The sequence below is a fragment of the Callithrix jacchus genome, chromosome 6, assembly GCF_049354715.1.
Source record: "Callithrix jacchus isolate 240 chromosome 6, calJac240_pri, whole genome shotgun sequence".
NCBI lineage: Eukaryota > Metazoa > Chordata > Mammalia > Primates > Cebidae > Callithrix > Callithrix jacchus.
Window position 1 is genome coordinate 108,767,300 of NC_133507.1, and position 14,653 is coordinate 108,781,952.

General features: G+C 37.4%; 1 protein-coding gene and 1 long non-coding RNA gene across 2 annotated transcripts in view; one reads left to right on the forward strand and one right to left on the reverse strand.

Annotated features, from left to right (window-relative positions):
- Positions 1–259: 259 nt before the first annotated feature.
- LOC144576680 (uncharacterized) lies at positions 260–13,899 on the reverse strand. The gene is made up of 3 exons (XR_013519002.1): positions 13,397–13,899; positions 5,045–5,154; positions 260–2,684 (listed from the first exon to the last, which is right to left on the reverse strand). It is a non-coding gene; the product is annotated as an uncharacterized LOC144576680 (long non-coding RNA).
- A 113-nt stretch (positions 13,900–14,012) lies between these two features.
- Positions 14,013–14,653, forward strand: part of CNTNAP5 (contactin associated protein family member 5) — an 875,887-nt gene continuing 875,246 nt past the window's right edge. The window contains exon 1 of the mRNA XM_008999044.5: positions 14,013–14,459. Within this exon, the coding sequence (XP_008997292.1) occupies positions 14,378–14,459 (82 nt within the window). The 5' untranslated portion in view covers positions 14,013–14,377. The remainder of the gene's footprint in view (positions 14,460–14,653) is intronic.

Here is a 14,653-nt window from a genome sequence, read left to right on the forward strand (position 1 = left end):
TGATATTGAATAGAGGCTATTTATATATCTGTTTTACCTTTCCTTCTTTCTCTTTCTTTTTTCTTTCTTTCTCTTTTTCTTTCTTCTTCTCTCTTTCTTTCCTTCCTTCTCTCCCTTCCTTCTCCTTCCTTCTTACCCTACCTTCTCCTTCCTTCCTTCCTTCCTTCCTTCCTCCCTCTCCACCTCCCTCCCTTCCTCCCCTCCTTCCTTCCTTCCTTCTTTCCTTCTCTCTGTCTCTCTATTTCTTTCTTCTTTCTCTAGATGGAGTCTTGCTGTGTCACCCAGGCTGGACTGCAGTGGCACAATCTCGACTCACTGCAACCTTTGCCTCCTTGGTTCAAGCTATCCTTGTGCCTCAGCCTCCCACATACCTTGGATTACAGGCACCCACCACCATTCCCAGCTAATTTTTGTACTCTTAGTAGAGACAGCGTTTTGCCATGTTGGCCAGGATGGTCACCAGCTACTGGCCTCAAGTGATTTGTCTGCCTCAGCCTCCCAAAGTTCTGCGATTACAGTTATGAGCACTTGTCTCTAGCCAATATTTTTTTTACCTTTAAAAACAAAATTGCAATGAATACCCTTGTATACTTTCAAGATTCTATAGTTAAGAAAACTTCCTAATGATACACTTTATATTTTGAAAAATATCCCTATAATCACAAAAATGACACGGTAACACAGTATTAACATTTTGCAGTTCTTGATATTTATGTAATAATTTCCTCCACAGAAGAGACTGATATTACTACAGATTTTTTAAATGAATTAATTTAATTTTCAAACAATAATTGTATATATTTGTATAGTACAATGTGAGACTTTGCTGAAAAACATTATATCATACCCCATAAATATATCCAACTATTATTATACAGATATCTGAAATTCTAGATTGTAGTTAATGCATTTTGTAGATTTAAAGGTATGAGCTTTCTAGCATACTAAAGAAACATAATTTATTGATGTACTAATGAAACACATGTTCCTGTGCTGGTGTATGGTTTGGGGGAGAGAGGACCATATTTGGTTCATCTCCTTAGAACCTTTTTAAGGCAGGAAGATGAAACAACTTCAGCCTCATTTTTTCAGGTCTAAATCACAAAGTGAGAAAAGGTCAGACCAATCTGGATCTTTAAGTTAGGTCAGAGCTATAGAGGCGTTCTGGTTCTCTGTTTCCCCACTCAGTGACTGTGAACCTTCCCTAGTCTGGGAGTGACTCAGAAGAGAAAGCCACCCCAATCCATAGATTGCTTTAACTTGTTGTGTTCTGAGCACAATGGGACTGGGGGATGAATGATAAATATGCAAATAAATGCCTTATAAAACAATAGAAATTCTCTTTTTAAAGATACTAGAATCCAGAGAAAACCTTGAATCTTGCCAATTTGTTCAGAACTGCATGTATAGTCCATTATGCCCTGTAGTAGGTTTTGAAGGAGACTTTTCTGTGTATATGGTGACACTCAGTATAAACCTCTAACATGTCTATGCTCAGCCTATTTAGAACACTTTAAGTGCATTATCTATTGTGAGGTTTTAATGACAATAGTGTTTAATCAGTTATTTTGTTAAATAATTTGTCCTAAGCTATTTCAGGTCAAAAGAATGTTTTATCTAGTCATAAGCAAAGTGGAAAAGTCTGTATGTTGATCTTTGGAGTTTAACATCTCTTCAAAGAAGTGACTTGATTGTTTGCAAATTCAGTCATATTTTGCCAGTATCTCTACTTATGTTGCTTTAGAAATTTAAGAAATTGGGAAAATCATGGTTGGAACTGCTTTGCTTGTAAGTCTCTCCCTGAACTAATCAAATATTGGCTCTTTCTCTCTTCCAGGCTAAAATTACGCTTAAGTGTATTTGAAAGGGAGTAAAACAAAAATATGATTGCAAATAATTAGAAATTATGACAATTAAAAATGTCATCATAGTTTGTATTTCTACACTTTAATGGTGTTGCCTATAGCCTTGTTTAAACCTAAATATGAAAATGGCCCCACTTCAGATTAACATTGTGTCTTCTGCACTCAATCCTTCCTTCTGACCCACCTAGAATAGTAGAAAACATGGACATATTCACTAATTATTCTTCTCATTGAGTCTATAGGTTTCCCCCACACACAACATTCATTCTAGTTTATTGGAAGTTTCCAATTTTCCCTAGCACATGGCACACAAGTTCGCAAATTTGGGCCTTTGCCTCCCCTGAAATTTCCTTCTTTGCTTCCACGCCAAGTGAACTGTTATTTATCAGCTCTGGATTCATCAAATCTTGTTGCTCTAGCTTAGTCATCTTAGTATCAGTTTCACCATCCACAAGTGGAAACATCATAAGGTCAGGAAGGATGTATTGCTCATCATCTAGCCAGAGAAACTGTATAACTTGTTCTTGTTTGACTCTTTCTATCCACAGGCTAAACCCCACAGCAAAATGTTTAGAATCACACCAATACAGAATCCTCCAGATTCTTTAATTCACTGAGAGCAACAGAGACATCAGTGGAAACTGTTCAAGGAGAAAATAAGTGCAATGCCTTTATTCATGTCCTCATGATCTACTGGTATGCAGAAATAAACCAAGTGAAAAGAAGAGGATGTGCCTGCATTCCATAATTGAAAGTCTCGCTAATAGTAGTCAACTAACCTTCATTCTTTAATCAGTCCACATGGAGAAATGTGATCTTCTGTGAATTAAACTGAAGTTACCAAAGTCTCTGATTTCCTTTTTGTTATAACACATTATTAAGTGATGTTATCATAGTCACATGTTTGCCTCTAACCCATTTGATCTGGGCTTGCTTTATTTTCTGTTTAATAGAAATGTCAGTACAGAGTTATGCAAAGGGTTCAAAAATGGTGAGCTAAAATCATTAAAATCCCCCATATGAAAAGTTTGATTAAAATTAAATTGGATACATACTTTATTTATATATACTATTTCCCCAAAATCGAATTGAATCCCATTCAATCCCATAAATCTGAAATTGCACACTGGTAATTCCTAGACTCATATTGAATTTTGTTCTTATTTTTACCCAATGAAAAACTGCCAGACAATGAGGATATGGATTTTCAAATCTATTAATTAGATGTTCTGACAAACAAGGAAAAGATGAAAATAACATTTGGTATGTAATCCCAAGAAAGAAATTATATATTTATAACTTGCTGGTTCTATCCCCACTTCCTATGAACATCGTTCTTTCTCTGGTATGATATTACTTCTAGTTTAGGGAGGAATCATCTCACATGTAGATTTCTAAGAAACCAGCTGAAGGTTCTCCATCCTCATTACTGCCATAATCAAATGCTTCCTGGAGTTATACACATGAAACAATGCTTTCCTAAACTAGAAGTAACATCATACCAGAGAAAGAATGATATTTATCGGAAGTGGGGATAGAACCAGCAAGTTATAAATATATAATTTCTTTGATAAATATTTATCTAGTAAATGTAGCAGCAAACTTTTAAATTCAGCACCTACAATTCTGATCTTCCTCCATCTCAAATCACTTGACAAAAATCAGAGCTACAACATATTGCTTTTTTTAAAAAAAGTCCTCTTTAAATAAATAAGTTTTCCATATTTTTTCCGTTATAAATTGTAATGGCTTTATTGTGTCTATTTATTTTGGTTGTATTGACAAAAGTTGTCTTTACTGTGAGATCTTCTAATTTAGTTTCTGAAACTTACTATTAATTTTCAGAAAATACATCATCATTGTCCACTAGAAACAGGTTGCCAGACACATGTGAAACATGTAGAAAATGTGCACTGGCCACATTCTAAATGTCTTATTTCCCCAAGGGAATGTGGTTTTTTGTTTGTTTGTTTTCTATGTTTTATAGAGACAGGATCTCCCTCTTTCTCCAGGCTGAAAGGCAGTGGTACAATCACAGCTAACTTCACCCTAGAGCTTCTGAGTTCAAGTGATCCTCCCACTTCAGCCTCCAAAGTAGCTGGGACTACAAATGTGTGCCACTTCACCTGGCTAATTATTATTATTATTATTATTATTATTATTTTGTATAGACAAGGTCTTGCTATATTGCCCAGGCTGGTCTTAAATTCCCGGCTTCAAGTAATGCCCCCACCTCTGCTTCTCAAAGTGTTCTGATTACAGGCATGAGCCACCATGCCATGCCCATAATTATCTTCACTAGAGACAATGACTATGATCTTGCCACACTTACAAAGCTTTGCTATGAGAGGCAATAAAATAATCCCAACCAAGAGTTGCTGGGAGTTAAGGTGCCATATTTGATGCCACCTAGTTATCAATTATGGTAACTATTTAATGAGTGCTGCAGGCACTCGGCATTGCATTTCATTTACCGTACCTCTGATTTTCACAACACTTTGTGATTTGTTGCCATCCCATTTTACAGGTCAAAATAAATTATATAATTTGTCTTCTATATCATATACATCAAGTGAGGTGAAAAGTATGTGCCCAATACTTTGAATAGCAAATTTCAAACCCATCAGCTGTTAATTCTTTGAGTAAAGTGTTAGAAACACCTAAAGTAAAAACATACGTTGAATGGAGAAGCAACACATTATCTCACTGCAATTACTAACGCATCTGTGAGAATCCATTTATCTAATTAGAAAATGACCTGAGGACGTTTGGAGCCAAAGAACTATAAAATGTAAACCACTAGCCACTCCCATCCTTAAAACAAACAAACTGTCCAATACCTGTTTCTTTCTTCAACATTAAATACAAATATCAAACCCTTCACACTTACCTAGTCTGGCTCTCAGCTAAATCACCTATCCACTTGGTGGCCACAGTAACTCTGGTTGTCTTCTTTCTAGTCATTCTGTTTCCATCCCGAAGTTGACTAAACACGTAAGTGCACCATCCTTCTACTGCACTCACCCCACCACGTAAGTCATTTATCCTAGGAATCTTTCCTGACCCCAGGATAAGGCTGAGTCCTCTTTGAGGTGTGATCATATTCCTAGCACATTGGAGTTGTTCTCCTTATCAAGTAATGCAATTGTAATTAGTTGTCTGATGGGGACAAAACTTACTAAATCGTGAGTTTTCACTAGACTTCATAGTTGTTCTCCTTCTGTTTGTCTACTTTCTGGGCTTTCCTTGTGTTGATCCAGGTATTGGGTGAGTCGGAGACCTAGATAAACTGTAGAGATTTTTGGTCATGAGAGAGAGAGAGAGAAAGAGGGTGAGAGATTGATAAATATTAAGCAAACAGGACAAAATGTTTTTTAAAATGCTAAAAGTAAAATGACCACAGGAGTTCTTTATACTATTTTTACAACTTTTCTGTAAGTTTGAAAGTATGTCACAATTAATACTATAATATAAGGATGCACAAAAAATGCAACTGAGAGTTTTTTTGGAAGGTAATAAAGACTGATTAACAATCAGTAATCCTTAAATATCAGAGAAATGATAAGCACTACATGATATTTATTCTATATTTTAAGGGAAGTGAGATGGGTAATAATTTGAAGTCTCAAATGCAACTTAGTGAATAGAAATGGTTTCAACCCACTTTAATTAGTATCACTAAATCTACATATACAGCGTGTATTTTCTAAGACTTCAGAGATAATGTTGTTAATCTTACCCCACAGTATCTGACACATCACAAAGTCTTGATAAAAATGAACAAAAAGAATTCAGAGTGGATGAATAAACCATAATGCCCCTATTGTACAGTTCTTCTATAACTTGTAGCCTATTCTAGTACTAGACTTGCTAGATTCTATCAGAAGTCAACAATCTTTTTCTGTAGAGTCATATACTAAATAATTTAGGCTTTGAGGGTCACATATACATATATATATGTACGTACATATATATACACATATATATAGTTTTTTTAATTTTTTTTTTTTTTTCTGAAACGGAGTCTCACTCTATCGCCCAGGCCGGAGTGCAGGTGGTGCAATCTGGGCTCATTGAAACCTCTGCTTTCCAGGTTCAATTATTCTTTTTAGATCATAAAGTTTCTGTGGTAATTTCTGAACTTCACAATTGTGGTGCAGAAGCAGCTGTAGATTAAATAACACCAACAAATTAGCACGGTAGTGTAAAAAAAAAACAATCCATGGTGAACGGTAAAATTTGAATTTTATGTAATTTGCATGTGTCACAGATATTATTATTTTCTTGATTCTTTTCAATTATTAAAAAATGTGGTAACCATTCAAGTTTATGAACTTACAAACGCAAGCAGCAGGCCAATTTGGTCCTGTAGGACAGGGTTTGCTGACTTCTTGAGTATGTAATGTTTTTCTTTTTTCCTTGTATGCCAATTCTCTTTCTTAAATTGCATGAAGCTTGAGCACAGATACTGTGTACTCTTAGCATCTAGTTATACATTGCCAGATTTACAAAAAATCTTGTACAAATTGAATCAAGATATGCTCTGCTTAGATGATATCATATAACTGACTTTTTGCAAACCTCCATATTTTAACAATTTTTAATTAAAGATGTATTAGCTCATGTTTATATATTACTTATCCTTTAAAATAAATTTTCTTTCATGGAAAAGAAAAAAATAAAAGTATATTTACCACACAGCAAGTTTCTCTGCTGCTTGAAGGCCTTTTGTTTGCAGTGCTGCGTCATGATGTACTAATATGCACAACCTAAGTCTAATTAAACTAGTATTTGCAATGCTTCTAACAGGGCTAAAGTTGAGAAGTTTTCTATTGAAAAAGGGAGGTGGCATATTTTCAAAATAACAGTAAAAATAATATAACAATGTGTATTCAATATTTTGGATTATAAACAATTATTATTCTAGGTCTTCTGTGATTTCTTAGTAGATATAATATAATATAAACAACAATTTTCAGAACATCGTCAGCAGATTTGTGATTCTGTTTTTGGTTTGTTTTTGTGCCTTAGTGCCTTCTCCTTCATCCTCTCTCTACTTTCCCACAAATAAACAAGAATTCAGCAACCTACAAAGTTTCTCATACTGCTGCTTCAAATCTGCTCTATGTTATTTTCTTCCTACTAGTCAGCACACCCCCTGCTGGCTCTAGGCTAACATTCTTTCCACCTTATTAAAAATGCCAATAAAAAAGCAAATTACAAATGTTTTTTACTGTGCTTTGTATGCTGATTTAAATGCAAAAGGGATAAAAGGACATAAATACTAGGCATTAGTTTATGTAATAAAATAATATTTTGAAATCAGCTCTTTCTTCTTCCAAACAATTTATTTCCTGAAAAATATATCATTGGAAAATTTTGTAAAAGAATTGGAATAATAGTGGCTATCGCAGATCATATGTTTAGATGTCAGCCTGACTTGCTCAAAAATCAGATGTGCACCAAGGGCAGAACAGATACCTGCTGTTCTTCATTAATTGCCTTTAGCAAACTGAGTAACAGCACAATGGCTGTGAAGTAATCTATTCCCTGAGAGATAGAAACAGGGCTTTCGTAATGCTAAAAACAATTTTTTATAGACGTCAAAATTGTCAATCATGTGTGGGCTTAAATGACTGCATTAATTACACACACACACACACACACACACATGCACACATGCACTACAAGCACAGAGAAGATTTAGTAGGTTTATTTCATTTGTGAACATTTGTGGCACTGAGCAATGACGTGATAAACCAAAAATCTGGTATCAGGAAGCACAAGTTCAGATCTGGAATCAGAAAGCACAGGTTCAGATCCTTGCACTTCTAAATAATAGCTCTGTGTTTTAGACAAAGTTACTTAAATTTCAGGGGTTTTAAAAATATCTTTAGATGCCAAATGTAGCTAATGATAGTGACTTCACAATTTTGCCATGAATTCAAAAAGAGAAAGCAAAGTCAAAATGCCTACTGCAGGTTGATATTTAATGAACACTGTTCTATTTTCTTCTAGAGAATTTAACAAGTAGTAGCCTCAAGTGTATAGATATTTATAGTTCCTGAGTAGAAATAATCTAACGTTGTGATAAAGATTCAGGAAATGTCCATCTTTATTTTTTGTCATCTTGTAGTCCTGGCCATCTCTTTAGGGTCCTGAATTGGCTACTGTCATTACAAACCTCATCCCCTCACAAGATATTGTCCATGCTATGGAGGAAACTTCAGGGACAATGGCCCTTTTATTCTCACTCTTCTCCTTTTCCCTAAGATCTCTTTTTCCTCTTGAGTCCTTTTGGTCAGAACTGAGTCACATGACAAGCACTAGGTAATCACCCTCAAAGGGGCATGCAATCGCTATGGTAGGCTTACTCCAATTGTGATTTCTTTACCAGCCTGTTTTGGAATTAAGGAAAAAGTTGGAATTGGCTGTTGACCAGAATATAAATGTCTGTTATTTGGATGGACTTGAAAAACATAGAATTACATTGTTCCTCTCTTATAAACACTCATTACTTCTGTTTGTACATGTCAATTTCCAAGCTAGAAATTGTGGAAAATATAAAAAATGTAAGATAGGACCAGGTCATTGATGACATATATTTAACTAAAAACAAAGTATACAAGGCTAAACACATTAGTGTTGCTTAATAAGTAAATGTTGGTTGATTAAATTATTGTGATTATTTTGAGTAATAGATCATGCAGGTTTCCACTAGAATGAGTAATGTTTTTAGGTGTTTGCACTTATTTTTATTCCTGAGATGAATTGGCAAATAAAATGCATTAGAAATCCTGTGATTATAAAATGAATAAATTGTCTTCTTCAGGCTAGAACATAGCATTTACAACTTGTGTCCCTGTAACAAAAGTATTTTTAAATGTATTATTTATTTCAATATGCACAAATACCAAAGCCAGTGATTATCATAATTCACAATTTACAGGTATGGAAATGGAATCTCAAAGAGACCAAGTTATATACTCCCGACCTCATAATAGAAGCTGCAAAGCCAAGACTAATATTTAGAATTTTCTATTTTAAGCTCAGAATTATTTTCATTTAATTATGCCAAACAATTAAGTTTCTCCTGAAATGTTATATATGTCAAAATGACTTTTTGGTGACTATAGGCAGGAGTTTCTTTAGAGAGAGACAGAAATAAATGAAAAAAGAATTATTTTTGACACGTGTTTCTGGATGTGGCATGGCTTGATTTGTTTCAATGCAATTATATAGATTCTTTAGAGGGTAAATTTCTCCTGAGAAATACATCTAAATATATGAGAAATATGTGACTAGGAAAACAAACTATCAGTATATTAATCCTAAGCTGAATTTTCAGTGATTTTTTTATATAGTTGACATCTTGATTTTAAGGTAAATAAAGATAAATGCCTTTAAAGAAGCCTCTGCATTCTGGTGCAAGGAGTGGATTGGGGAATCGGCATAACCCCGAAAGAGCTGACAAGGCCTTTTTATAGCTAACATTATCAAACATCAACCATTCCTTGAAAACCTGCTATGTGTGCTGAAAACTCAAAGTGAAATACTCTTCAGGAAACTACTCTTGAGAAATTACTGCACTAGGGAAACAGAAAATTGTAGCAGAGTTTGGACTTGAACATTTGCCAGTGGGAACAAAAAGTCCATAGAAAGAGGAAAGAGCAGTATATGCAAACAGCACAGCATCTTACCAGCTGAGAAGCATGCTCATCCGGCAAAGGCATCTAACAGCAAAGGCTGTTGTACTGGCAGAAGGCAGATGATGGAGAGAACTATTTTTTATGTCAAGGATGAGTTTTGTGACAAGATAGGGCTTAAGTGAGAACTAGAAGAGACAGGGAGGGAAGTAGTGGGGAGAAGCTGAAGTAGATTTTTCTCCACATATGGATAAAGTTCACGAGTCTTAATCTGAACATACACTCTTCGGCAAAAGTAGAATTCTGCCTTCATGATGCTAAGTAAGACTTGACTTTCCTGTTAAGCAAATACACCTGACTTGATCTCATCTGAATAGCAAGCTTCATTGTCCAGGATGACTCTAATACTCTTGTCCTCAAAGAGACAAAGAACTGATTCATTATGCCAAGGGCAACTTAACTTCCTCAGAGGAAGCAATCTTTATCAACTTCAAAACTCTCATAGCACTTAGAATCTCAGAGGTTTGACACATAGTCACACAATAATTTGTATTGTTAACTTTTTAATGTGTTTACATCTTAGTTTTCTAAATCACACCTGACTCTGTGGAAGCAGAGAATTATTTTTCTATTTCTTACATTCTGCATCATATTACTGGCCACATGTTATAAAGAAGGAACCAAAAATAAAGAAAATAAATATGAAAAAAGAAAGACTGAAAAAATATTAACTTTTTGCCACATGAATATTTTGAAAAACTGTATTTTGAAGATTTGGGTGGCAACAGAAGTTATCCTTTAATTCTTACCACAAACTATAATGTGGAAGTCAAAATAATCCCAAAGTGCTGATATTCAAAATAAAGTAGCCTACAGTTATTATATGTGGATTTTTCTTCAATACATCCCAGGTGTCTATATGTCATAGTGACTTTTCCTAGTAAGCTTTCTAAAAAGAAAAGAAATAGAATGGGGGAGGGGTGAGATTTTCATTTTTTGTTCTCCTGAGGGTTGGAACCATTAATTCTGTGTGACATTTACCATGTCAATATCTGTCTCCTCTTAGTATCCCATCAATAAAATGGAGATGACCAAGCATGCCTATTATATGCCTCACAGGAGAATTATAAAATCAATATGGTGAACCACTTGTTGAATATTCCAAGGCTAAGATTCCATTTGATGAATGACTCTTTCCCTTCTGTCCCATAAGGAAAACTAAGTGGAAATGCTCAAGGGAAAATCAGAGACAATGAAATGCCATCCTATCCATTTCATTTCTTTTTTTAAGATTTCAAATATAAGTTTGTCTTGAGAGGATGATCGGATTTATCATCTTGAAAATATAGACATTTCAAAATTATCAAATTTCCCCATTTTCTGTTAGTATTCAACCTGTTCCATCTATGCAGAACTTTTAAGCCTCTTCAAAGCCGAGTGCTCTGCAAAGATGAGTTATTTTTCTTTATGGAGCAACATAGGGAGAAAAGGGAGTTTACTCAACTTCAACCTCACCATTTGGAAAGAGGATTTATCAGACTAAAAGCTTTACAAAATAATTTCAATAGGTAAATATCAATCTGGCTGAAAACAGTTTTTATAGTGATTAATATTCTACTGCTAATAAATACTTGCTGGCAAAATGCCCCCAGAAGATGGCATTGTTTACACTATTGACTGAGAGGAACAGCTGTTTACCCCTCACTACATTCAGAGCTGCAGTATTCTTACTAAAATGTTAACAAATATTAGACAAACGTCTGCCATTTAAAGTTCAACTTGCTCTGAAAACAGGTGTGTTTCAGGGAGAGAAAAAAAAAGCTACAACTCTAAATAGGACTTTAGGTGAAATTTATATACTGTACACTGGATCTGCATATGGAAATCTAAATGCAGAGTTCCAATATTTACTAATAACTTGAATACCATCTGCAGTTCGGGGACTTCGTGACAAAAAAAAAAAATCCTAATTGCCTGTTAATATCTATCCTAGGCACATTTTACTGGCACAGATAATTAATTTTAAGCCATTCTGCCAGAAGACAACACCAACATGTTCTATAATTTTTGAAATATTATATTAAACTAAACATTTTTGGGAGGTGAGGTGTAGAAGGTGAAATTATGTAGTAAAACATTAAGCTCAGTGACAAAAGACCTGTGTTGTCTGACTATAATATTCCTATTCTAAAGAAAAAGGTCATGAAGTGTCGTTAGGGTTGTGGGACTAGGGGAAATCTCAGACACTGCTCACAGGGGGAGGAGACTTATGAATTAGTACTATCATTTTAAGAAAACTGGAAATACCCAGTAAAGCTGGAGACAAACATTTCTTATGGTCTGGAAATTCTACTCTTCAGTATATGAGCAAGAAAAATCAAGAGACACATACAAGATTGCGTTTTTTTTAGGGTAAAAATCAATCATACATCAAAGAATTGATGTATTTTGGCATACTTATAAAATGAAATACAATACAGTAGTTATAATAAAATAACTAAGACTTTACGTAGCCAGATACATACACTTCAAAATTATCATATTAAGTAAACTGCAAGATGCAAAATGAAAGAACATGACACCATTTATAAAATGGCTAAAGAAAAAGCACTCCTACGTATTGTTCAGGGAGATAAATATGTATGGTAAAAGTTCAAAAACATTATGCATAGGAATGATATACACCAGATCAATAAACTGTTTACTTCTAGGTATGATGGCAGATGAATGAGATCAGAGAAGAATGGCAAAGGAGCTTAAGTTATATCTGTAATATTCTATTTCTTTTAAAAATGTCTAAATTCTTACATACAATTACCACATACTAAGCTGTAATGGCTCAGTATATTCCTCTAGACTTCCTAGTATGATTAATAGCCAGATAGATGTTTTTCAGCACGGGATTCTCAAAGGCTGGAGGTTCAGTGGCAGCTCCTGAGGACCCTAGGTAGAAGCAAAAAAGAACCCCAAGCAGCTCGACTTTGAACTCCAGCCCTCTCCTCTCTTCAAATCCCTTTCAGCTGCCGATGGAGAAGCTCCTTAGGTCACCTCAGGTGCAGTATGTTGACATTCACCGTCTTCTGGGTGTTGTCTTCCCCTGAACCCTACCATGCAGCCGAAGTAAATCTCCGGCTGGGGAAGTCTTTCAGTTTGCCCAGGAATCTAGTGACTTACATAATTATCTTTAGTTAGAATCTTAGAGAAAAGAGGATCATTTATGGATAAGTGATAGGACTCTCAGAATTCTTTCTTCGCCAACAAAATAATGGTGTCACTAATCCAGTTGATGCGAGTATATCTCTAACCAAAAAACCCAACGTTAGCCTCAGGATTCATGCAGAACCTGCTTGAAACCTAGTCCAATCTATAGTTGTGCAGCCAGGATCGTCAGGAGACTAGAGTGTAAAATAAGGCTGTATAATTGCTACTGTTGAGGGCAAGAGGAGGGTGGGGAGGGAGAGAGGGAGACATTAAATTCCTCTGAAGTGGGTAGAGTTCATGATCCTTAACTTCATTGCAAGCTTCATACATAGCAGAAATCACTATGGTCGCTCGTTTTGCTAAGGTTTGACAGCTTTCTGACAGCTCCCAATAAAAACAAAATAAGTTGATTTATGATAAAGCAGGAGCGTTTCCAGATACATACTAGAAGCCAAAAACAGAACCGAAATTTGTATGAGCGGGCGTCTAAGGGAGAAACCAAAATCACTTCAAATCCCACCAGCAGAGCCCTCAGATTTTGAATTCCCATGAGCCAACCCGGGCTTCCACTCTGACTCTCACCGCTACCACACCCCTGTGTCTCTCCTCTCTCCGTCTCCCAGAGACGTCAGTGAACCACCTGGGCTCCGAATCCAGAGCCCCTGAGCACCTTGCAGTACTTGCCCGAAGCAAGGCGCCAACAGCGGGAGGGAGGCGCAGACGCGAAGACTGGCGAGAGGACGAGCGGTGGGAGTAGCTGCGGGGTCTGCAAGCAGGGGAGCGCGCACAACGTTAAACCGCGAAACCAGAAATCCCAACCCTATAAAGACCCAACAGCTCTTCCCATTAGGGAACAAGAGCAGGGGAAATTAAATGCGTAATTCGAGCTCTGTTTTCCCCTCCCCTCCGAAGGTGGGGTGGTGGAACGCATCTCGTCAGCTCATCACAAAGCTTTCCGTGGGAAATCCCCTATTGCTAATGCGTCTGTCTTCCAACTCCTATTAGCATCCTTCAGCATCGGTCTTTGAAAATCTCCTATAAATTTCAATACCTCTACTCGTTTCCCACATGGGGGGAAGGGAAGGGAAAGCCGTGGGGTAGAGAGAGAGAATTTCCTTCCCCCTTCCCTGCCAAGTATCCGAAGCGCACCGCAGCGGCTCGGCAGCCGGGAGGAAGAGCGCACGAGCGGGGCAAAGACCCGCCCCGGCTGCTCTTAAAGGCGAGCGCGGGGCGGGCCTGGCTGGGGGCGGTGCCGCGCGGCCACGCGCGCCTATAAGGAGCTGTCCGCCACCCGGGTGCTGATTCCGGCTCTCGAGCCCGGCGAGGTGGATTTGGCTGTCCACCGAGCCCCCGCGCCTGTCGTTCTAATCAGGTTTGGATTTGCACCGTTAAAGAAGGGGGAAGAGGAGGAAGAGGCGGGCGAGGAAGGCGAGTCCAGCTAGCGGCTTCGCGGGGACCGTAGCCCCAGCCGCAGCTCCGGAGAATCCCCCGCCACTGTTTCGGTGGAGCGCCTGGGCACGGGATGGAGTGAAAGAGCAAGTGCCTCTCCAAGGGGGGGTGGGAGGGGGCCAGGCGGTGCGGAGGAGACAGAGCGAGCGAGAAGAAGCCGCGGCTGGCGCCTGCGAATTTGGAATTCGATTGGGAGGGACCGCTCACTCGGGGGAAATGGATTCTGTACCAAGGCTGACCAGCGTTTTGACTTTACTGTTCTCCGGCCTGTGGCATTTAGGATTAACGGCGACAAATTGTGAGTACGAGGAGCTGGGGGCGGGTAGGTGAGGTGGAAAACGATCGCATTCAGAAAGACAATCAACTGTCCAAGGGTACTCGACTGTGTCTGCTTTGGGCAAAGGAAACAGGAAAAAAAATGCTGATCAGTGTGTTTCCATCACTCCAACCATCCCAAAAGTTATCAGAGCTCAAATGAGCCAGCCCTGCTGG